Source organism: Procambarus clarkii, chromosome 44, assembly GCF_040958095.1.
Source record: "Procambarus clarkii isolate CNS0578487 chromosome 44, FALCON_Pclarkii_2.0, whole genome shotgun sequence".
Lineage (NCBI taxonomy): Eukaryota > Metazoa > Arthropoda > Malacostraca > Decapoda > Cambaridae > Procambarus > Procambarus clarkii.
In genome coordinates, this window is record NC_091193.1 from 20,887,193 (window position 1) to 20,912,073 (window position 24,881).

The 24,881-nt window shown below is 46.1% G+C and overlaps 1 protein-coding gene across 4 annotated transcripts in view; it reads left to right on the forward strand.

Annotated features, from left to right (window-relative positions):
• Nucleotides 1-24,881, forward strand: part of LOC123745325 (GTPase-activating protein CdGAPr) — a 427,987-nt gene that overhangs the window by 282,811 nt on the left and 120,295 nt on the right. For all 4 annotated transcript variants that reach the window (XM_069300776.1, XM_045725778.2, XM_069300774.1 and 1 more), the window contains 2 exons: nt 640-807; nt 11,022-11,270. In XM_069300776.1, the coding sequence (XP_069156877.1) occupies nt 640-807; nt 11,022-11,270 (417 nt within the window). The remainder of the gene's footprint in view (nt 1-639; nt 808-11,021; nt 11,271-24,881) is intronic.

Sequence of the window (24,881 nt, forward strand, 5' to 3'; positions counted from 1 at the left end):
GTGCAAATTTGAGACCTGGCCCTCCAGTATCTCCCATGTGTATATTATTTGATACCTTTCTCGTCTCCTTTCCAGAGAGTACATTTTGAGAGCTTTGAGACGGTCCCAATAGTTCAGATGTTTTATCGTGTCTATGCGTGCCGTGTATGTTCTCTGTATTCCCTCTATTTCAGAGATCTCTCCTGCTCTGAAAGGGGGGAAGCGAGTACCGAGCAGTACTCAAGACGGGACAACACCAGTGATATAAATAGTATTAGCACTTCTGTGGGGTCTCTGGATTTGGACGGTCTTATAATCCATCCTATCATTTCCTGGCCGCCGCTATATTTGCTCGGTTATGTTCACTAAATGTCAGGTCGTCAGACATGATAATTCCTGTACGTACACTACACCCTTGTACACAATACACCCCTGTACACCCTACACCCTTGTATACACTACACCCTTGTACCTATATGATTAATCCATAATTAGCACAAATTCGCAGGAAGTGTCGTATACAAATGCATATAATTTTAAATTTACTTTAACGTTCATAACATTGTCTTATGTATACAGATTAATACATTGATGACTGTTGAGTCCCAGTGTGAGTTAAGAGCCACATCATTAACGTGTGATATTTTTCCACCCTTACAGAGTGGTTTGTGCGCGTCTGGAGACGTCATTGATGGGCGCGGAGGTCCTCGCATCACCCACCTCACTGGGGGCGTGGGCCAGGCTGTGGTGGACGACGAACCCCGCTTCCCACGCCTCGACCAGTGCGCCCACTTCCACTACGAGTACGTGGAGCTCCCGCCCCTGCAGGTGAGTCCTTCTGCCACAGGCCAGACCCACAGGTGGCAGGAATTGTGATTAGAAAGAGGGGACAAAGGCAAATTAAAATGAATAGGGGAACTAGAGAGAGAGAGAGAGAGAGAGAGAGAGAGAGAGAGAGAGAGAGAGAGAGAGAGAGAGAGAGAGAGAGAGAGAGACTCCTAATTGTTATATAAAGCTAATATTCTCATGCTGCCCCACTTGGCTCAACTTTATGGAGAGTCGGAAGAGCAGTTATAACACAAGGCGCTCAGCCGTCAGCAGCAGCAGCAGCAGCAGCAGCAGCACCTGCAGCAGCATGCCAGCGGTGTCATTCTCGACAACATTACTCCATCAGCGATCATTGTCATTCCTGGGAGGAAGAGGAGGAGCATTTGGACCCGTGTTCCGTCAGTAGGAAATTAAGTCATGCAACAACATGAAGGCTCTGGCACACATACACACACACTCACGGCTCCTGCTTCAACATGTTATTAACATGAGTTTACTTTAAAGATTATTCCTAATGGAGTGAGTGTGAGAGTAAGAGTGGTAGTGAGTGAGTGAGTGAGTGAGAGTAAGGAAGAGTAATGAATGTGGCTGGTGGTGACAAGGGCCCCTCACACCCTCTCTCACAGATAGTGTCTACCTGATCGATACCCGGCCAATCTGCGCCCACCTGCCTCCACTCACCCTGCCCCTCACCCTGCCTCTCACCCTGCCCCTCACCCTGCCCCTCACCCTGCCACTCACCCTGCCTCCTTCACCCTGGCGTCGTCCAGGTAGTGTCCAGGTGTCGTAGCCTGGTAGACAGTATGGTCTTCACACATTGAGGGGCTCAAGCAGAGGCTCTCCGGTTAAAGATTGGAATTCTGAAAAATCAGTGTGTTAAATTTTTCCCTTAAAGCCGATATGGGAGCACATCTGTTTGGCTCTGTTTACCTGTCACACACACAGGTGGCTCTGTGTTCCTGTCACACACACAGGTGGCTCTGTTTACCTGTCACACACACAGGTGGCTCTGTGTTCCTGTCACACACACAGGTGGCTCTGTTTACCTGTCACCCACACAGGTGGGTCTGTGTTCCTGTCACACACACAGGTGGGTCTGTTTACCTGTCACACACACAGGTGGCTCTGTTTACCTGTCACCCACACAGGTGGCTCTGTGTTCCTGTCACCCACAGGTGGCGCTGTGTTCCTGTCACACACAGGTGGCGCTGTGTTCCTGTCACCCACAGGTGGCGCTGTGTTCCTGTCACCCACAGGTGGCGCTGTGTTCCTGTCACACACACAGGTGGCTCTGTTTACCTGTCACACACACAGGTGGCGCTGTGTTCCTGTCACACACACAGGTGGCTCTGTTTACCTGTCACACACACAGGTGGCTCTGTTTACCTGTCACCCACAGGTGGCGCTGTGTTCCTGTCACACACAGGTGGCGCTGTGTTCCTGTCACCCACAGGTGGCGCTGTGTTCCTGTCACCCACAGGTGGCGCTGTGTTCCTGTCACCCACAGGTGGCGCTGTGTTCCTGTCACCCACAGGTGGCGCTGTGTTCATGTCACCCACAGGTGGCGCTGTGTTCCTGTCACCCACAGGTGGCGCTGTGTTCCTGTCACCCACAGGTGGCGCTGTGTTCCTGTCACCCACAGGTGGCGCTGTGTTCCTGTCACCCACAGGTGGCGCTGTGTTCCTGTCACACACAGGTGGCTCTGTGTTCCTGTCACCCACAGGTGGCGCTGTGTTCCTCCCACTTACATTCTTATAAGAATTTAAGAACTCTTATATATATAAATAAAAAAACATAACTCCTATTTGGACAAAACATTAAGTTTCGCAGAGTTTATCCCGAGATTGCTGTCGCATTTTCTATGATTATGTGCTCAAAGAAAACTACTTTTAGGGGTGGCTATTATTAATTATTTTACGTTATAATTCACTGTGTTGGGAGATAGGAAGAGAAAGGTATTCATACACGTTAGGCTTTTATTTTTTTATTTGTTAACTTGAATTGGTTACTGATAAATTAATTATGTTTTGCCACCACGAGACGTGGTAATTCCGTCCGTCGGAGGGGGACAGGAAGCCAGTGTCAAGGCTTGTCAAGGTCGCCATTGGCCAGTGGTTCCATGCTCTCTCAGTCTCGGGCCCAGTTTTCCAACCACATTCTCACCTGTGGGACCCAAACACGGCCTATGCTCTCGTGGCATAGGCCGTGTAGCTCAGGATGTAGGCTTATACATTCGTGACATAGGCCGTGGTAATTCGCCAGTTTGGCCTAGTCCCCCCTACCTGCCTCACCGTCGCGGCCCTCCCTCGTTACGGCACTTAAAACTGGCTAAGAAACTTGGTGAAGAAACTTGACGAAGATACCGGCAAACTTCTCAAGACAGTACTGGAAGTTGGCGTCACCTGACCTAACTTGTGACGGGCGCCAAACGAGGCGTCGAGCACCCATCAGCCCCTCGAGTGAAAGTTACACTCGTCGACAGAGGGCGCTAGAGGGGGTTATGTCCGAAGGGTCATAACGAGGGGACACTGGTATTGAAGAAGGTAGGACTATGGTATCACATGGGGGAGGAACAAGACGGGTGCCAAGAGGGTCTTGTCGTCTTGGGAAAGTTATCAGAAAGCGACATTGGAAGATCTGAGTCACTAACTTTTACCCTCTTAATATCAGAAAACCTAGATACATTTCACTTTTTCTTTGTGTACCTGGTGTTGTTTTCAGGGATCAGTGTTCCCCCATGGCCCGGTCTCTGGCCAGGATATCTTTGAAATGACTGTATTTGTCTAATTCTATTTGTGGGGGTTAAACTTCAGCTCTTTGGTCCGGTCTCGCGACCCTCTAGCAAGACGTGTACAGGTTCGCGAGCCTATTGGGCTCATGATGAAGTAAGGGGAGTGGAGAGAGAGAGAGAGAGAGAGAGGGAGGGAGAGGGAGAGAGAGAGAGAATTGATTGAGGAAAGATCCACCTCTTCGCTAATCTGTTACTTATGTGTCCAGTGAGCTGCATTTTTTATTATTATTAATTAAACCAGAATACTTGATCACTTATTATGTGTCATGTTGATTTTGGTGGATGCGGTGCATGTGAACAAGTGTTGCTGGTTGATTCTTGGACAGTTATAAGGTGGCGGAGCGTTAAGATCTACCATAGTGACGACTACTTTATTGTGTTCCTTAAAGGTAAGGTGAACTGACATGAGTACACCCAAATCCCTTACATTACTTTTACGTTCTATGTTATGATTTGACTGCGTGTTGTACGAGGCTTCCGTGTTTATATTAAACAAAAAATCCATATCGCAGGAGCTGGAACTGAACCTCATTAAATACCATATTATTTTCTGTAGCCTATTGAAAGACCTGATTTACATCAGTTGTGAGGTTTGCTGCGTCCTCTATGTTCTCTACTCATAAAAATCCGTGTGTCGTCTGTAAAGGATGATACGGTACTTTAGCTTGTGTCCTCGTCTATGTCCGATATGAGAACGAAGCAAGCACAGAACCCTGGGTAGATGAGAACGAGTACTGGAGCAAGCACAGTACCCTGGGGAGTACTGGTACCCCCCAGGGTACAGGACACAGTAACCTGGGGGAGGGGGTACTGGTACCATCAGCTCTTCACGGCTGAGGGAAGATTGAAATTGTCGGGAGAACAGAGACCTCCATCGGAGATGAGACCACAAAGGAGCGTGTGGATGCTGCAGACACTGGAAGCTGTACGAGCAACTGAGCCATTGAACCATCAGGAGAGCGCTGTGCAGAAGCTTGAGCTTGGCTAGGAACCGTGGAGGGGCAAGACTGAGCACTGGTCTGAAGACTTAAGGGCAGGGAATGTGTAATTTGGGTTTGACGCCCCGCCTGGAATGTCGGGAGAGACTGCTCTAAGGCCTGCAAGCTCTCCGTGGTATGAACCATTATCCCGCCTTATTGTGTGAGCCATCAACAGCTTAGAATTTCCATGGGGTATGGTGTATAGTGGCCCGGGTATGGTGTATAGTGGCCCGGGTATGGTGTATAGTGGCCCGGGTATGGTGTATAGTGGCCCGGGTATGGTGTATAGTGGCCCGGGTATGGTGTATAGTGGCCCGGGTATGGTGTATAGTGGCCCGGGTATGGTGTATAGTGGCCCGGGTATGGTGTATCAGGCTGGGGGGGATTTTGGCCATTTCTCGCAGGGTTTGTTCTGACTTTAGATTGTCCATCTTTGATGTACATTAGCGGAGTAGAGTATGGCACTTACTGAGAGCTGCCTGGCTCATACTATAGCAGGTATTGACAGATTGATTGATTGATGAAGATTAAGCCACCCAGAGGTGGCACGGGCACGAATAACCCGTAAGTATTAACAGGTGTTGGTCGCTGTAATATATGAGGGATTGACATGTGTTGGAAGGTGTAATGTAGGAGGTATTTGATGCAAGGTCCTTCAATTAATAATTTGAGTGCTTCTTCGCTGATTGGCTAGCATACTCGGGTGTTTCACCCAATCGGAGCCCCCGAATTGAGGGATCTCTCGCTGATTGGCTTACATCTCGTAGGAACTCCTCCGACTCGGGCTCCTCAAGTCACTATTAATTGTAAGTGTTCGGAAAGCTCCCGCATCGGTCCCGCGACTTCTCGCAAGACGAGTCTGTTTCTTGACGGCAGCGAGACACTTGTAGAGGGACGCTATTACCTTACCTTCCCTTGATTACGGGGACCAACGTCCCCCGCGGTCTGGTCTCTGACCAGGCCTCCTGGTTGATGGTCTGGTCAACCAGGCTGTTGGACCCGACGAGGAGTAGCGTTACCAAATGCTCTCCACCCCCCCCCCCCTAGTGTGCTCACTGTAGGTGGTAAATGCTGGTGATTGTAACCTTTGTCTCGCTACCCGCTGGATGTTATCGTGCACATTCTGCGGTGGACAGGATAACCGTATCAGTTATCACACACACTCTCCGCATCCGGAAGTTGCTTACCTTAAGAGTCGGTAACTTGTGGTCGGTCTCGAACTCAGTCATTGTTGATGTTATGATATACAGTCCATTTTATAACTGGTTTATCCAGTCTGTAACTTGATTAGGTAAATGAATTTTGGGCCTCAGTCCCTAAGCCCATAATGTGCGTCTGACATTTTCCACTACCGGCCACGGGATGGGTATGGGTCCCACTACCAGCCACGGGATGGGTATGGGTCCCACTACCAGCCACAGGCCACAGGATGGGTGTAACACCGGGGGGGGAGGGGGGGGATTCGTACTTTCTATCCCCTCTCTGTACCCGTATTCTACTTTAACTCTCTACCAAGGGACCCCAAACTTTTACTTGAGCCGAGCCCCTCCCCCCTCCACCCTACCCCCCCCCCCCCCGGAAGGCGTATGTGATAGACGAGACGGTCACCAAGGAAGCCTTGATATCACCACCCTCGATCCCAGCCACGGGTAAATCCCAGCCGCTGGCTGAACCACCCTGCCAAGCACTGAGCCCTTACACCCCACCACACCATCTCTCAACGACCCTTCACACACTCTCCCCAACCTCGCCAGTGTAAATAACATTACTAGTACACGCCCCTCTGTGCATGGTGCCGTGGTGCATGGCTGGCGGGGTGCGTGGAAATTTCTTAACTTTTTGCCAGTGTTAGAGTAGCATTTATAAGTGGTGATTGACATAATTTTGGTCTCAATAAACTCGTTAAATTTCCCGTCTTTGTCAATTGTTGAATCCTCTTAGCCTTTTGGATATAGTGGCTGACAACCGTTTACATAATTAATGACAGTCATAGCAAGTGCTCTCCACGTCAAGCAATGTTTCTTGCCTCGTTGCTTGATATAGTTTCAATGGTCACAGGCAGATGGTGGCAGCGTATTTTCATCCTGTGTTAGCATCTCCTTGTTGGCAGTGTACTTTGTAGTCCCGGTGTAATCATCATATGTCAGCCCATAAGTGTTACCAAGTGCAACCAATGGGGAAGTGTTACCCAGGATAGTTTAGTGTTCCATTATAGTGGTGTTCCAGTATAGTGGTACACTTTAGGGTGGTGTTACAAAAGAGAGGTGTTACAGGGTGTCGAGTCAACCACGGCAGTTCTCGCTCTGCCATTTGCATACCTGGTCTGGCGCTGGTGGCGGGAGTACTACTGCCTTGTGTGTGTGTGTGTGTGTGTGTGTGTGTGTGTGTGTGTGTGTGTGTGTGTGTGTGTGTGTGTGTGTGTGTGTGTGTGTGTGACCTTCAGCAATACACTTGGGTATTTCAGTTTATCTTTATAAACTTTTAAGTTGGTCGGTTGGTCATCTGACAGGAGTAACAGGAATATTGGGAAGGTGAATGGTGTCTTTGTACACCATGTGTGTACTGCGGGGATTGGCTGAGTGGTGACTGGAAGTGTACTGTTCAAAAGCAACAGTCTACTTGAACTGTCTTGGTGAAGCTGAAATAAGCTCTGTCTTTTTGTCTCTGTCTGTCTGTCTGTCTGTCTGTCTGTCTGTCTGTCTGTCTGTCTGTCTGTCTGTCTGTCTGTCTGTCTGTCTCTGTGTCTCTCTTTCTCTCTCTCTCTCTCTCTTGCAGCGTCACCTGGGAGCCATTCAGTGGTGCTTGAAGACCTGGATCAGGAGCTGGGGAGGACATTTTATTGGGACTGAATCACTGGAGGGCCAGTTGGTGGGCCTGGAGTGCCAGCTGGTGAACCTGGAGTGCCAGCTGGTGGGCCATGAAGGGCCAGCTGGTGGGCCTGGAGGGCCAGCTGGTTGAAGTGGCAGATTTGAAAATATTATTTTCCAAAATTTAAAGAATAAACATTTTGTGTTTTGAATTAATTTGTGATGATCTCAAGACATTGAAAAAACGCTGGATTTTTGTAATTGTTCTCATGACACTTTGAAATTTGTAAAAATTATTAGTTGTGAAGAATTAGAAATGAATAATTCTTGTTGTCTCATCAATTATTCAGGTTTTCTAATCCTTCATAACCAACAAATTCTTGCAAGGCTGAAGAAAACAGAAGAAAGAAATGGGACTAATTACAGAGTTGAAGTCTTAAATCATTCCTAAACTCAACCTAATCTAACACAAATCAAGCCTAGCTTTGCCTAGCGTACCCTAAGCAAGCCTAACTCAAACCAGCCTAACCAAATAAAATGTAGCCTAACCTAACGAATCCCATCCTAACCCAGCCCAATCCTATCCTAACCCAGCCCAATCCTATCCTAACCCAGCCCAATCCTATCCTAACCCAGCCCAATCCTATCCTAACCCAGCCCAATCCTATCCTAACCCAGCCCAATCCTATCCTAACCCAGCCCAATCCTATCCTAACGAACCTAAATCCATCCCAGCCCTCCCCAGTGTAGTCAATTACAATGCACCAAGAACGTAAGGGAGACAATAAATTTACCCCAAGAAATTAAACCGTGACATATAAAGTATGGCAATGTTTTCCCTGAAACCCGATAGAACGGTTGTGGTCCAGTGCCGGGGCCACACTCTCATCTGTTTGTGTGCCTGCAGGGTCGACCTGTAGCTCTTGGACCCAGCTTTTCTAGCCGGCGGTTGTCTAGTGCAGTGATTCCAGACATTCCGAGTTACTTATGTGTAGTTGGTTTCTAGGATCAATGTATGGGTGGATTACCATGGTCTAGTTAAGGGTATAAGGGGGTTTAATACTAGTTAAATGTATGTTAAGAATTTAAACATCAACATGTCTGTGACGCATCAACATGTCTGTGACGCATCAACATGTCTGTGACACATCAACATCTTCACACTTATCAAAATGATTTCGTGAAATGTTTGTATCTGTCGTCTTCATCCTGGTTTGGTTTTGAATGCCTCTGTAATTATGTCTTAATGGTCAAAAGGTCTTCCTGATTCTGTAGCTGTTGTTAACCTTATTTTGAGAGCCACGAATTGAACTGTGGCTGTGACCTGAATCTTATTTGTCTTTAAAAAGTGTCTCATCTCTTGAATGGCTTGTCTTATGAGGGTCATTTACAGTGTTGTGTTTCTTGAAGCAAGGTAGAGCGTCGGTCACAAGGGAAAAGTATTAACATCGTTCCTGGGAGGAAATTGAGGCGAGGTGGTGAGTGAGTGAGTGTGTGAGTGTGTGTGAGTGTGTGAGTGTGTGTGAGTGTGGTGAGTGTGGATCTGGGAAGGTACCTGGTTGATACCTGGTTGATGGGGTTCTGGGAGTTCTTCTACTCCCCAAGCCCGGCCCGAGGCCAGGCTTGACTTGTGAGAGTTTGGTCCACTAGGCTGTTGCTTCTCTCCTGTCTCTCCTATGTGTCTACCTTGGCTCCTTCACTGCTCTTCCTCTCTACACCCAAGATGCTACCATCTCTAGTTGTCACGGAAGATGCACAGTATTATAATGACACGATCAATATTATAATTATAATGAATAGGAGATGAAGTACTTAATGAAACAGACAGAGAGAAAGATCTAGGAGTTGATATCACACCAAACCTGTCTCCTGAAGCCCACATAAAGAGAATAACGTCTGCGGCATATGCGAGGCTGGCTAACATCAGAACGGCGTTCAGGAACCTGTGTAAGGAATCATTCAGAATCTTGTACACCACATATGTAAGACCAATCCTGGAGTATGCGGCCCCAGCATGGAGCCCGTACCTTGTCAAGCACAAGACGAAGCTGGAAAAAGTCCAAAGGTATGCTACTAGACTAGTCCCAGAACTAAGAGGCAGGAGTTATGAGGAAAGGCTGCGGGAAATGCACCTTACGACACTGGAAGACAGAAGAGTAAGGGGGACATGATCACAACCTACAAAATCCTCAGGGGAATCGACTGGGTAAACAAGGATGAACTATTCAACACTGGTGGGACGCGAACAAGGGGACACAGGTGGAAGCTGAGTACCCAAATGAGCCACAGAGACGTTTGAAAGAACTTTTTCAGTGTCAGAGTAGTTAGCAAATGGAATGCATTAGGCAGTGATGTGGTGGAGGCTGACTCCATACACAGTTTCAAATGTAGATATGATAGAGCCCAGTAGGCTCAGGAATCTGTACACCAGTTGATTGACGGTTGAGAGGCGGGACCAAAGAGCCAGAGCTCAACCCTCGCAAGCACAATTAGGTGAGTACACGTGCACGCACGCATGCACGCACGCACACAGGGTGGAATACGAACAAGGGGACACAGCTGTAAACTTAGTACACAAATGACCCACAGAAACATTAGAAAGATTTTTTCAGTGTCAAAGTGTGTGTGTGTGTGTGTTACAAAAATATGTAAAAGATATGATAGAGGAAAATACGTTAAAAAAGATTAGTAAAGGCGGGGCCCAAGAGCTAATAGCTAGGTCCTGCATGCACAAATAGCAAATACACACACGACTCTAACGCCGTTGGTCCAAGGGGCGCACTCCGCGTCAGTGGGAACTGTCAACCAAGAGGTTGTAGGGCAACTGAACACGTTCAATCTCAACTAAACTTCTCAACTCCTGTCATGGTCATCATTCTCTCTCTCTCTCTCTCGCTCATTCCCTCCTTTCCTACTCCTCCCCCGAGCCCTGTACCTGCAGATGGCACCCAGTGCCACACCTTGTGAGGCCACACACTACACAGCTTCATAAATGTGAATCATGGTTCAAACCCTCACACTCAACTTTCATAATTGTCACTCACTCAAAGATAAACAAATTCTTCCTGTTACGTGACTCTGAGCGAAGTTATTTAGTAATGAACTTTGCAGTGGTAATCCTTAACATATTATTTGTAGTGTTTAAACGCAGTTATTAATATTGTGTTAGGTAATTAAACGGTTTACCTCCTTTATTGGATACAAATACCTGTATCATTCATGTATTGCCTCGGTGTAGTCCTCTTTATTTTAGACTCACTAAAGAGATTTTTTTTATTTAAGTTTGCATTACTAATATTAGAGTAAATATTAAAGTACATAGGGTTAAGTTAGCCGTGAATGGTGGTCCGGCAGAGATCTGGATGGTGTTGCTGGAACTAGAATACAACTTTAGGCGACGTATGGTTCCTACAGAAACAATTGACAGAGTGTTGCGAAGTGTGTAGTTAGCGAGTATAGTTGTGTTAGCGAGGCCGCGCTGCTGTTCACCGCCCACACTCAACCCTAATGAACAAATCCACAAGGGCCGTGACGAGGATCCTCGTCACGGCCCTTGTGGATTTGTTCATTTGATGCATCACGTTAGTGTGATCTCTGTGTGCTCAACCCTAATACATCTGTCCACCTCCTCCACAGGTGTCGCTGGTTCGGGAGGAGCTGAAGCCGTTGTCTAGCGGCGGAGGTTGCTCTGGCGGGGGCGAGGACGCTGAGAACCGCTCCCTTCTGGTGCAGGTGGCCTCCCTCGGCCGCTCCTGGGTCTTGAGACGCACCTACGAGAATTTCCGCTTCCTTGACCGACAGCTGCACCGCTGCTGCTACGACAGGAAGGTCTCCCGCCTCCCGGAGCTCCCTCCTGAAGAGAACCTTCCTGGCGATGATAGAGAGGTAAGCTACTTTTATTATATATAGTGTCAGTAGTGGACCTGTGTTCACCTTCCATCTCCGGGAAGCTGCTCAAAGCTTCGTAACAGAACGTAAGTAATGAGGAAATATTATATATATATACTCACTATAATGTTGGTGCTGAATGTAGAACAAAATATATTTTTACCCCTGAAATAATATAATTTTATAACGAAATTTGACGAAACTAAAGTGGCAGGTGACGCCATAAGAAGTCGACGATCCGAGCGACGATGTTGTGGCTTTGGGTAATTAGATGAACCCAATTTCGTTATAAAATGTTATTATATCAGGGTAAAAATATTTTTTTCATGTTCTACATTCAGCACCAACATTATAGTGAGTAAATATATCATAGTTCGTAAGTAAATGCTAGGAAGCTTTGGGTAATTAGACGGAGCAGGTTGGGCTTGTGGGAGATGGGGAAGTTGAAACAGGATAGTGCTGAAGCTAGACTTAAGAGCAAGAGTGGAAGCGTTGAAATGGATAGTTAAGTCTGAAGTGACTGATAGAGAATAAGTTGAAATAAACAACGAATGGTTGTTGAGGCTGTGTGACTCATACGTCAGGCTGCGAGCAGCCGCGCCCAACAGCCTGGTTGATCAGTCCAGCAACCAGGAGGCCTGGTCGACGACCGGGCCGCGGGGACGCTAAGCCCCGGAAGCACCTCAAGGTAGCCTCAAGGTATGGTGTAGATGGGGAAGAAGGCAGAATGCGATAACAAGATAACGCAGCACTAACAGAAGAGAAGAGAGACAAGGTAGCGATAAATTTCACAGACATAAATGAGAATTCAATACATTTCTTCACACGAAACTGTTACCTAGCAGTAAAATAGGTACCTGGGTGTTAGTCAGCTGTCACGGGATGCTTCCTGGGGGTAGAGGCTTGGTCGAGGACCGGGCCGCGGGGACACTAAAAAAAAAAAAAGCCCCGAAATCATCTTAAGATAAAGAAATACGCATCAATGTGAAATGAATTGACTGACAAAATAATACGCTTCCCATATTAGTACCTTTATATAATATACAGTTTCCGTACCTTCTTATTCTCCCCTGTAACATGATCTTGTGTGTATTGTATAAGTTATTATTATTGTTATATGTTAAAAATGCTTGAAATTATGGAATGACATATGGTATAATAAAGGTTGTATGAGCGTGGCATGAGTCAGTAAGGGCCACAAAATTCCTGGGAGCACTAGAGCAGTGCTGACGGTGGGCAGGGAATGTATAGGGCGTTGTATAGGCAATGTATGGAATGTAGTTGGGCGCGGGGGGGTGGGGGGGGGAAGATGCTGTATTGGCCTGCTCAGCGTGTGATGTTGTCCGCCTTACTGGGGGTGTAGTGACCGGGTCAGTAAGGGAGGGACTACGATTTGTTTTGACTTTAAATTAAAAGAAGGTTAGGTGAGGCAGCTGCTTTCGCCTAAGTACTGGTGGGTACAGTGCTGGAGGGTACAGTGCTGGAGGGTACGGTGAAGGAGGGTACGGTGCTGGAGGGTACAGTGCTGGAGGGTACAGTGCTGGAGGGTACAGTGCTGGAGGGTACAGTGCTGGAGGGTACAGTGCTGGAGGGTACAGTGCTGGTGGGTACAGTGCTGGAGGGTACAGTGCTGGAGGGTACAGTGCTGGAGGGTACAGTGCTGGAGGGTACAGTGCTGGAGGGTACAGTGCTGGAGGGTACAGTGCTGGAGGGTACGGTACTGGAGGGATACAGTTTACTGACTAAAATAGCAAGTACTGTATACTGTAGTGATGAATACAGTTGTGAACAAAATGATTCCTATACTATAGTGGGCTACATTCCCACCTCGCAATCGAGGATGCAGTCCCCAGGCCAGACCGAAATGGTTGGGCATGTTTCCTTTCCCTTTACCTAATGCCGCTGTTCACCTAGCAGTAACAGAAGGCACCCGGAAGTTAGGCAAGTGTTGTAAAGTGCGTCCTGTGGAAGGTCAGAGTCGGCCTAGAGAGTGCCTCGATGACCCTTAGTACAGGCTTCCTGTCCCCAACAACAACGCCAGCTAAATTATATTTTATTATTATTATTATTATTTTCTACCACAGACGTGGCCAGACATTTACAATACTAACCAGCATATATACATTTTCTTCTGTCCTCCATGGACAGGGAGAGAGATTTGTCAAACATACAGTTCAGAGATTTATTGAACAATCAACCACAGAAGGTGATTGTAGTGCTTTTAAAATGCTAATCGAACTTACACACATAAATACACAGATTTATGTCTGTCCTATGTTGAAAATGGCGGTTCTATATTTGTTTGGGATTAAAATTTGGACAGTTTTCTATGATGCCAGAGACCACTTTTCAGGAGTAACTCCTGTAATTCCGCAATAAACTGTATTTGATATTAATACTTGGCACTAAACTGTAAGCCAAGCATCGGAATTATATTAGACTCGTTCCTTAAAAAATGACGACACCCAAACATAAACACCAGATAACTGCAAAATATTAATGTATTTGACTGTAGTCCCAGTCAATGCAAGGAGTGAGAACTATTTAAGAGAACTTTTTACACGTATTGTATTTATACGTATAAATGATGCCAGAGACGTACGTATTGTATCCTAATACAATACCTACTGTATTAGGATCCAAATTTTCAGCGTTATGGAAAACAATGACCTTCACAACCCAGGACAACATGGATTTAGAGCGGGAAAATCCTGTCCTGTCACAGTTACTCTTCCACTATGACAAAATCACAGTAGCATTAGAAGAAAAACAAAATGCAGATGTTGTATACAGACTTTGGAAAGGCATTCGACAAGTGTGACCATGGAGTGATAGCCCATAAAATGAGATAAATAGGAATAACAAGTGAGGCGATGGATTTTCAACTCTCTCTCAAACAGAATGCAGAGGTAACAGTCAATAAATTAAAGCAGCCCGTCCTCCCGTTTTTGGTAATACTTATAGTAACGATTATGTCAGCCGTAGTATATATATATATATATATATATATATATATATATATATATATATATATATATATATATATATATATATATATATATATATATATATATATATACATATGTCGTAACTAGTAGCCAGAACGCACTTCTCAGCCTACTATGCAAGGCCCAATTTGCCTAATAAGCCAAGTTTTTATGAATTTATTGTTTTTCGACTACCTAACCTACCTAACCTAACCTAACTTTTTCGGTTACCTAACCTAATCTAACCTATAAAGATAGTTTAGGTTAGGTTAGGTAGGGTTGGTTAGGTTCGGTCATATATCTACGTTAATTTTAACTCCAATAAAATAAATTGACCTCATACATAATGAAATGGGTAGCTTTATCATTGCATAAGAAAAAAATTAGAGAAAATATATTAATTCAGTAAAACTTGGCTTATTAGGCAAATCGGGCCTTGCATAGTAGGCTGAGAAGTGCGTTCTGGCTACTAGGTACGACATATATATATATATATATATATATATATATATATATATATATATATATATATATATATATATATATATATATATACCGACGTACAACGAAATTAGAAAGTAGAAACCTGAACTATTGAGTTAGGCAAACTAAACTAACCTAACCTAACCTCCAAATACACGTGTATTAAGAGGTTAGTATTCCTAATTACCGAAAGCTTCCTAGCATTACGAAAGTAATAAAGAAATATTATATATTTATTCACTATGAAACTGGTGCTGGCATGGAACATGAAAAAAACATATTTTTTTACTCAGAAATAATATCCTGTAACGAAATTGGGTCCATCTAATTACCCAAAGCCACATGATTGTCGCTTGGATCGTCGACTTCCTATGGCATTACCTGCTACTTAGTTTCATCTTAATTTCGTTTTAATGGAAATGTTATTTCAGAGTAAAAATATGTTTTTTTTTTCCATGTTCTATATTCAGCACCAACATTATAGTGAGAAAATATGTCATATTTCTTCATTACTTACGTACTGCTAGGAAACTTTGGGTAATTAGGCGTCAACATCTGAGGCAGATGTTGACACCTGCCTCACACCTGTGGCAGGTGTTGACGCGCCGAACACCTGAGACAGGTGTTGACGCTCCCAACACCTGAGACAGGTGTGGACGCGCCCAACACCTGAGACAGGTGTGGACGCGCCCAACACCGGCCGCCGAATAGTTCTTCCTCTTTACTGCGTAAAATTCAGAAGGAAATATAAAATAATAATTAATTCACTGGACAAATACATCAAATGAAAAGAGATAGTATTTTGTTTCTATAATCTCTACATATATGTATGTACTCACGCACATATACACCCTTGTGTGTGTGTGTAAATCACTAACAAATTAATACACGAAGGACAATGTGTGTGTGTCAGACCACGAAGGAAGAATTAAGACACGAATTTCCTTAAGTACTCTCGTATTTAATAATACGTCTTCAGAAGACTGATAAATACATTCTTGTATACATACACGTACTCACCTAGTTGTTGTGCTTGCGGGGGATTGAACTTCGACTCTTTGGTTATGTATATACATACATACATACATACATACATACATACATACATACATACATACATACATACATACATACATACATATACATACATGTAAACTGAAGAAATAAAAAAGGAAAAAGTCTTAAGGAGAGCAGACTTCTTGGCTAAAATTGGACTGTTTTACAAACAAGGAAAAACACTTGCTCGTTTGTATGAAACTCCGCCACACACACAGCCTTACGTGTGTATGTGTACGGGACACACACACACACACACAGACACACAGGGTGTAGGCAGAGAGAGAGAGAAGTAATGAGTTTAGCAGGCGGCGGCCCGCCTTTACTGTGCTCTCACTTATATCTACACCTATTTCTCGGTTGACCTGCCCACACCACCACCACTATCACCACCATCACCACCACTGTCACTATCTCCACCCTCACTAACACATGGGTACTTAATAAGCTGTGGTACCCCCAGGCTCCACTGATGTAACTAAATAAGTTCAGCATTACAATATTTTATAGTTTAGCAATTATATGGTCACGGTGGGTGGGTGAGGGGACACACACACACACACACACACACACACACACACACACACACACACACACACACACACACACACACACACACACATGAAGAGCGGCTGAAGGAACTGAACCTTACGACACTAGAGAAAAGAAGGGAGAGAGGAGATATGATAGGGACATATAAAATACTCAGGGGAATTGACAAAGTGGAAATAGATGAAATGTTCACACGTAATAATAACAGAACGAGGGGACATGGGTGGAAACTGGAAACTCAGATGAGTCACAGAGATGTTAGGAAGTTTTCTTTTAGCGTGAGAGTAGTAGAAAAATGGAATGCACTTGGGGAACAGGTTGTGGAAGCAAATACTATTCATACTTTTAAAACTAGGTATGATAGGGAAATGGGACAGGAGTAATTGCTGTAAACAACCGATAGCTAGAAAGGCGGGATCCAAGAGTCAATGCTCGATCCTGCAAGCACATATAGGTGAGTATAGGTGAGTACACACACGCACACGGACACATATGGACATATATGTGTGTCTGCCATATCTAGCCGTAAGACTGTTCTGGTGTCGCTGACCAAACACTTATTCCTTTTGTCGACTGCAACTCTTGTCAACATTTCCAGAGGATTGATTGATAGTTGCCGCCTTAGGCGGCTAGTTTATTGTGCACCCCATACTCATCCTGTGAGCCGTAGCGCAAAAAGGATTACAGAGGGCACAAAAGGTCTTTATCAGACCTCAACGGAGATTATTACATAAACAATTTCATCTATCCTTGCACACCTTATAATCTTACTGTCAGCAACAGAGGTTGTTCCACTTCAATAGTTATGTATATACAGTTAATCATTATACATTAATGGTAGGTCTTTTAGCTAATACATAATTGTTTTAGCTATGAAGATATTACAGGAAATATTGATCATGGAGAAAGCTGCGGATTATTATTATTAGTGTACAAGCCTTTCCTGAGTGTTCAGGAGTTAGTGTTTTGAGTTAGTGTTCCTGAGGCAGGGACAGTTGGTAGAGCTGAGGGAGAGGTGTTGCCAGCCGCTCCACGCACCAAGCCTCGGGCCGACCTTATCTCTTCCTCGTCATCTTTCCTATTTTTAGAGATTTAAGATGGTGGACTTGATGCCTTGAAGCCGTCCTTCTGGGGCGCGGCCGTGCATTTTGTCAGCTGAGTGTTGTGTGTGTGTGGCACTAGGTCAGCTTTTTCCTCATATCTGGTGACAACAGTCTCTGATTAGTGGGTCTGTGTCCTCGAACGAATATCCCTGATGATCTTAGACCATGGACAACCAGACTGTGGGTCAAGTTCTTCTTCCTTATGCATGTTATCTTCGTGGTTTGCTTCCCGTCGGAAGATAGCTCACGATTGGATGGCTCTCCTTCGCCAACAAGCTTGTCTGTGAAGGGTGGTTGTGACCTTCTTGTAGGTCATGGTTTAGCTGTCGTCTCACAGCCGGCACGTGTAGTGAGACCAGGCCTGGTGACACAGGCTGCCCCTCACCATGCTAATAGTGCTGTTGATCCAACATGAGATTGGTGGTGATATTTCCTTGACTGTTCACTTGCTTTAGTTGCGGATATCTGTGTTAGGAGGTTAGTGTTCCTGTCCCATAGCCAGGCTGTGCCAGCTGTCTGTGTCTCTGCCTCTGTATTCACCTAGCTGTGCTTGCAGGGGTTGAGTTCTGCTCTTTCGGCCCGCCTCTCAACTGTCAATCAACTGTTTCTACTACTACTATTTTTTTCACCACACACACACACACACATAGAGGAAGCAGCCCGTGACAGCTGACTAACTCCCAGTACCTATTTATTGCTAGGTAACAGAGACATAGGGTGAAAGAAACTTTGCCCATCGTTTCTCGTCGGCGCCCGGGATCGAACCGGGGACCACAGGATCACGTGAACAGCGTGCTGTCCGCTCGGCCACCGGCTCCCCCGTCTGTGTGTATGTCTCTCTCTCTCTCTCTCTCTCTCTCTCTCTCTCTCTCTCTCTCTCTCTCTCTCTCTCTCTCTCTCTCTCTCTCTCTCTCTCTCTCTCTCTCTCTCTCTCTCTCTCTCCCTCTCTCTCTCTCTCTCTCTCTCTCTCTCTCTCCCTCTCTCTCTCTCTCGCATCAAAAGCTAAAAAAAACAGCTTGTCAAAGGAGCGATGATAGATAATATCAAAACACGAGCCCTGTGCTCGGTGCTGGGAGTCGAGCAGAGCGCTCGGAGGAGACCCAAACACACACGTACACACATACATACACACACACACACACACACACACACACACACACACACACACACACACACACACACACACACACACACACACACACACACACCAAGCAGAGGCGGAGATGCTGGCGGTGAGCATCACTGAGCGGGAGATGACCAGAGGGGCAGATGTGCAGCCTCTCACCCCCCGGGTCAACAAACACGACCGGGTGTTGCCACAACTGCCCCACACCAGCGGTCAGGCAAGGTCGACTGTGTAGCCACAACTGCCCCACACCAGCGGTCAGGCAAGGTCGACTGTGTAGCCACAACTGCCCCACACCAGCGGTCAGGCAAGGTCGACTGTGTTGCCACAACTGCCCCACACCAGCGGTCAGGTAAGGTCGACTGTGTTGCCACAACTGCCCCACACCAGCGGTCAGGCAAGGTCGACTGTGTTGCCACAACTGCCCCACACCAGCGGTCAGGCAAGGTCGACTGTGTTGCCACAACTGCAGGGCAGGTTGTTGGGTTGAAGGGGGGGGGGGGTCGAGGGGTTAATGGGGGGGGAGGGGTTGTTGTTGCTGGGGACTGATGTTGAAAGGCAATATTAGGGGGGATGGGGATTGTTGATATTGGGGTGATGGGGTTTATTGCTGCGGGTTCTTGATGTTGGGGGATGGGAGAGTGAGGGTTGATGGGAATAGAGGTTGAATTTAGGGGATGGGAGTTGCTCTTGTTGACCTTAGGGGGGTTGACTCTGAGGGGGGGGGGGTAGAGAGGTTGTGGGGTGTGGTCAGCAGTATAGCCACAACTAGAGCTGGCAGCATGCAGCATAAACCGTCATCAGCATTGCCAACACCAGCGCTGGAAGTTTGTAAAGCATCAGACATGAACAATTTGAAGAAAAAGTTTATTGACGTGCGGTGCGTTGTGTGCCGGGGGTGTTCCGTGCCCCTGTGGTGGTGTGGAGGTGTGCTGTGCACTGCCCACCACTACGCCAGACCTGTGCACGCCAGGTGTAGGGCTCAGGACAAGGCAGCTGCCTCTCATGTAGGCCTGAGCACCCCTTGTACCGCCTCTTATCACCACCCAACTCTACACCTTGGTATCAGCAGAGGATCACACTACCCCCCTCAGGTAATATGGACTTACCCATCGTCCCATCCCTGGGAAGAGGACGGAATGGTCCAGGATAGGTGATAATGACCAGGCTCGTCCCGTGGCTGCCTGTTCCATTCCATGTTTTGATCAGCTGATGACCAGGTGATGTTTTGATCAGCTGATGACCAGGTGATGTTTTGATCAGCTGATGACCAGGTGATGTTTTGTTCAGCTGATGACCAGGTGATGTTTTGATCAGCTGATGACCAGGTGATGTTTTGATCAGCTGATGACCAGGTGATGTTTTGATCAGCTGATGACCAGGTGATGTTTTGATCAGCTGATGACCAGGTGATGTTTTGATCAGCTGATGACCAGGTGATGTTTTGATCAGCTGATGACCAGGTGATGTTTTGATCAGCTGATGACCAGGTGATGTGTTGATCAGCTGGAGTGTGGAGGGTCATCTCGCCGGATGTGACGAGATAGTGTTTACCTGATCATTTTCTTCGTTTCCTGTGGTATTGTCGGTGTGTATCTGTCTGTTCATGCTCGTGTCTCTCTGTGTGTTCGTGTATTTGTGTGTTCGTGTGTGTGTGTGTGTCTGTGTGCGTGTACTAACCTGGGTGTGCTTGTAAAGCTGAGCGTCAGCTCCTGAGCCCTGCTCAAGGTATACTTCAATCCTTTTCTTTTTATATTTTAATTTAAAACTGTGTTTTAAGTTACGTTTAATCATTCCTTAATCTGGCCCAGTCCACTTGATCTTAGCTTTGTCTACTTTGTCAATTACACTTAAATCTTGCATGCCCTTATCATGTTCTCTCTCTTCCGGAGGTTCAGTTCCCTCAGTCTTTCCTCATAGCTCGTGCATCTCAGTCCAGGAACCAGTTCTGCTGCATATATATAGGACTTTTCGTTCTGCGTTGCTGCATACTCAAGAGTGGTTATCACGTAGGTTATAAATATATAAAACACTCGAATGTCTTCTTTTTCCAAGGAAAAAAGACCGAGTTCAAGACCGCCTAGACCCCTGGACCTGGCCAGTTGGATTGTTACTGGCTCTGGATGATGACCCCTGGAGGTCTGGCCAGTTTATTCCGTTAATGAGTGAGTGAGTGAGTGAGTTCACATGTCTAGGTCAACATCTTAATATACTCTATAGTATAAGAGACGAGTATGATGCAGGGTAAGGGGACACAGCCCCCAGGGAGCCGTCGGAAAGGGGAACCTATTAACATGTAGTAGAATGTAAACACGAAAGTGATGACCAGTAAATACAAAGGGGGAGGAGACGAGCGTGTGGACTTCCCTAGACATATTCCCCCTGGCATGGACCACCTTAAAGATTGCAAGGCTCACCTTTCTGACCATCTTATCTAAACCGTTGCATTTGTTGACATCTCTTAGGTTGTTCATGGTCTCCATGATGACCTCTTGGGCTCGTCTACGTGTCCACGTAACACCCGCGTCTCCACGTTCCCTCTTTCCAATATTTTAATATTGTTTATTTAAAAATATGATGAAGTATATATGTAACTGGTTCCCGAATATGTAACTCTATGACCTTTCTAGCACCCACCCACAGCATGGGTATGGGGGTTCACAACAACTTTATTAAACTGTACAGTTATGCAGTTTTTGTTGGTCTGACGTATGTGTTTTACGGTGTTCTGTGCGGTTCCTTGTTCAGATGTGTGTTCGTCTGTTGCAATGGCACCCGAGCCTCGTGTAGCCTCTTGTAAAGGCACTGAAGATCGTTCTTCATGTTCACGGCTGTTCACTAGCCTCCCAGCCAGTATAAGAAACATTGCCGCAACAAAAGTGGAAGTTTTCAAGGAAAAACTGGACAGTTTTCTTCAAGAAGTGCCGGACCAACCAGGCTGTGGTGGATACGTGGGCCTGTGAGCCGCTCCAAGCTGTTAACAGCCTGTTGGACCAAGCTCTCAACAGCCTGTTGGACCAAGCTCTCATAAGTGAAGCCTAGCCTCGGCCTGGAGGTTGGAGAAGTAGAACTCTCAGAACTCCATCCAGGTACAATACAGGTACACTGTACCTCACACTGAAGAAGTGCGTCATGACCAGTGACTACAGGAAAGGGAGCTCCAGCTCTGTGCCCCGCCTCCTGGCCTTGTGGTACCTGTTGCATTATATATATTGAGTATTTTCCCGTTCCAAGACGTTGTCGAATCCGACCTTAACGTTGTGACCGTATGCTGACGTATTAATACGTCTCTGGAAACGTGCTTACGTCCCTGGAAACACAAACCGAAACTGTCTCTATTTTCCGCTTGTTACAACTTGTAATAAAGTTGTTACATCTTGGCTTAACGTGTTTATGACGTATTAGAACGTTGTTACAACTTGCTATATTGGTTGTTATAACGGGTTAGGAGGTGTTAAAACTTGTTCGAACGTTGTACCAACGTCGTAGTTTCGGTGTGCGTTTGGTGGGACGTGTTACTGATTACGTATTCGTGTTTATAGGCAGGCGTGCGTGCGTGCGTGCGTGTATCTATGCAAACGCGCGTGTGTGGGGTTGATGACCTGGGCGGATAGTGATGACGGCGGGGGTGGAGTCGGCCGGCTGTTGCCGGTGTCTGGTGTGGGGGGGGTTGATGGGGGGGGGGGTTGATGGGGGTGGTGAAACCTCTTAATAGCCGACTCCCTCCCTGTTAGTGAGTCAACTCATCAGTGGCTTGCAGGCTCTTGACCAGTAGAGTAGAGAGCTATACCTCTCCTGCTTCGTGTCCCCCAGCTCTTACTCTTGAAGGGGTCCCCATGCAGCTCTTGGGTTACCTTACACCCACTATGAGGGTTCCATACTCAGCCTGGCCACCCTAGACTAACTCTCAGAACACCACACATCCACCCTCAGTACCCTATTCACTGTGAAAGTCCCTCGCCTCACCATGGGCACCCTACATGTTCACTGTAATGTTGGGATGTAAAATGCTGCCAACAGGCAGCATTTTAGCCCTTAGCCGGTGATATTAAGCCCTTGGCCGGTGATATTAAACCCTTGGCCGGTGATATTAAGCCCTTGGCCGGTGATATTAAACCCTTGGCCGGTGATATTAAGCCCTTGGCCGGTGATATTAAACCCTTGGCCGGTGATATTAAACCCTTGGCCGGTGATATTAAACCCTTGGCCGGTGATATTAAACCCTTGGCCGGTGATATTAAACCCTTGGCCGGTGATATTAAGCCCTTGGCCGGTGATATTAAACCCTTGGCCGGTGATATTAAGCCCTTGGCCGGTGATATTAAACCCTTGGCCGGTGATATTAAGCCCTTGGCCGGTGATATTAAACCCTTGGCCGGTGATATTAAACCCTTGGCCGGTGATATTAAACCCTTGGCCGGTGATATTAAACCCTTGGCCGGTGATATTAAACCCTTGGCCGGTGATATTAAACCCTTGGCCGGTGATATTAAACCCTTGGCCGGTGATATTAAGCCCTTGGCCGGTGATATTAAGCCCTTGGCCGGTGATATTAAGCCCTTAGCCTTAATATCACCGATACTCACAGGTACTCCTTCCTTGTCTATTTCCTGCGTGACATTAAATATATACAGCGTCCTTACACTTGTGTGTATGGCAGTGAATATGAACAGTGTCCGAGACTTTGTTAGTACCACCTGTGTGTGTGTGTGTGCAGTGATGATGTCAAAGGAAAACGACTTGCTAACTGCTTAGAGTAGTTATCAATATGTTTATGGTGGTTTAGAGCAGCAGCTGTACAGAGTCCAGAAGGAACCTCATACAGGTCTCATCATGTGAAGCTGTGAATCAGAGTTTGGCTTTTCAGAAGTATTTGTATTTGATGACCTTTGTGGGGGAAGACAGAGTTATATATGAGGGAGAAGGGGGTTCACGTGTATGTCTTACAACAATTAGTTTATTGCACCTAGACGCATGTTTGGGGAGGAATTGTCTTCACGAAGAATCGCACGCAAATGTGTGCACAGTTTTACACACACACACACACACACACACACACACACACACACACACACACAGTGTGTGTGTGTGTGTGTGTGTGTGTGTGTGTGTGTGTGTGTGTGTGTGTGTGTGTGTGTGTGTGTGTGTGTGTGTGTGTTGTTCAGACGAAATGATCTTACAAGGCATCTGTCATATCTGCTCTGTCATATGACTCACCTCACAAATGCTGGCTTTTATTGTTTAAGATTCGCTACTTGGAACAAAAAGTTCCAAGTAGCACGGGCTATGGTGATCCCGTCATCCCGGCTGGTTTTAGTCAACGGACAGTCATAGGAGGTCAGAAGGAGGCTCGGGGGACAAATTATAATGCCCATAAAATAACATACAGGTTGTTGTTGTTGTTGTTAAAGATTCGCTACCTGGAACAAAGTTCCAAGTAGCACGGGCTATGGTGAGCCCGTAGTTAAAAAAAACATACAGGTGTTGGATCATCAGATTCAGCAGTTGTGAGTGGTCCGTCTTATTACCCAAAGCTGCCTAGCATTGTGTAAGTAATGAACTTTAACGATTTATCTACGGAACTACGCCATTAGGAGTTAATACGACTTGTGAGACATTCTTGGAAAGGGAGAATGACATTCTGACATGGGATAAGGATAATAGGATAATATTGCCAGATGATCTAACATTTAGGGAGCATAATAAGAAATATAGCATCAATCAGGAAATTATATGACAGATCGTGAGAAGCTTCACATCCAGGGATGCCACTACAATGCTCCTACTTTTCATATAGCTTGTGCTGCTTTGTCTTGAGTACTGCTCAGTACTCACTTCCCCCTTCAGAGCAGGACAGATTGGTGAAATAGAGGGAATACGGAGAACATATACGGCACGCATAGACGCGATAAAGCACCTAAATTATTGGGATCGTCTCAAAGCTCTCCAAATGTACTCACTAGAAAGGAGACGGGAGAGATACCAAATAATATACACATGGAAGATACTGGAGGGCCAGGTTCCAAATCTACACAGTAAAATAACAACGTACTGGAGTGAACGATATGGAAGAAAATGCAGAATAGAACCAGTGAAGAACAGCGGTGCCCTAGGCACAATCAGATGAAAAACAGAGGTCCACAGTTGTTCATTGTCATCCCAGCAAGCATTAGCAATATTTGGGGTACAAAGGTAATTGCCCTAATTTGTCGAAGAGAAAAAAAAGACTCCATCCTGCACGATGTAGCGGACCTACCAGGTTGTTGTGGATAGTGGGCACCACTTTCCCTGTAATCGGCTT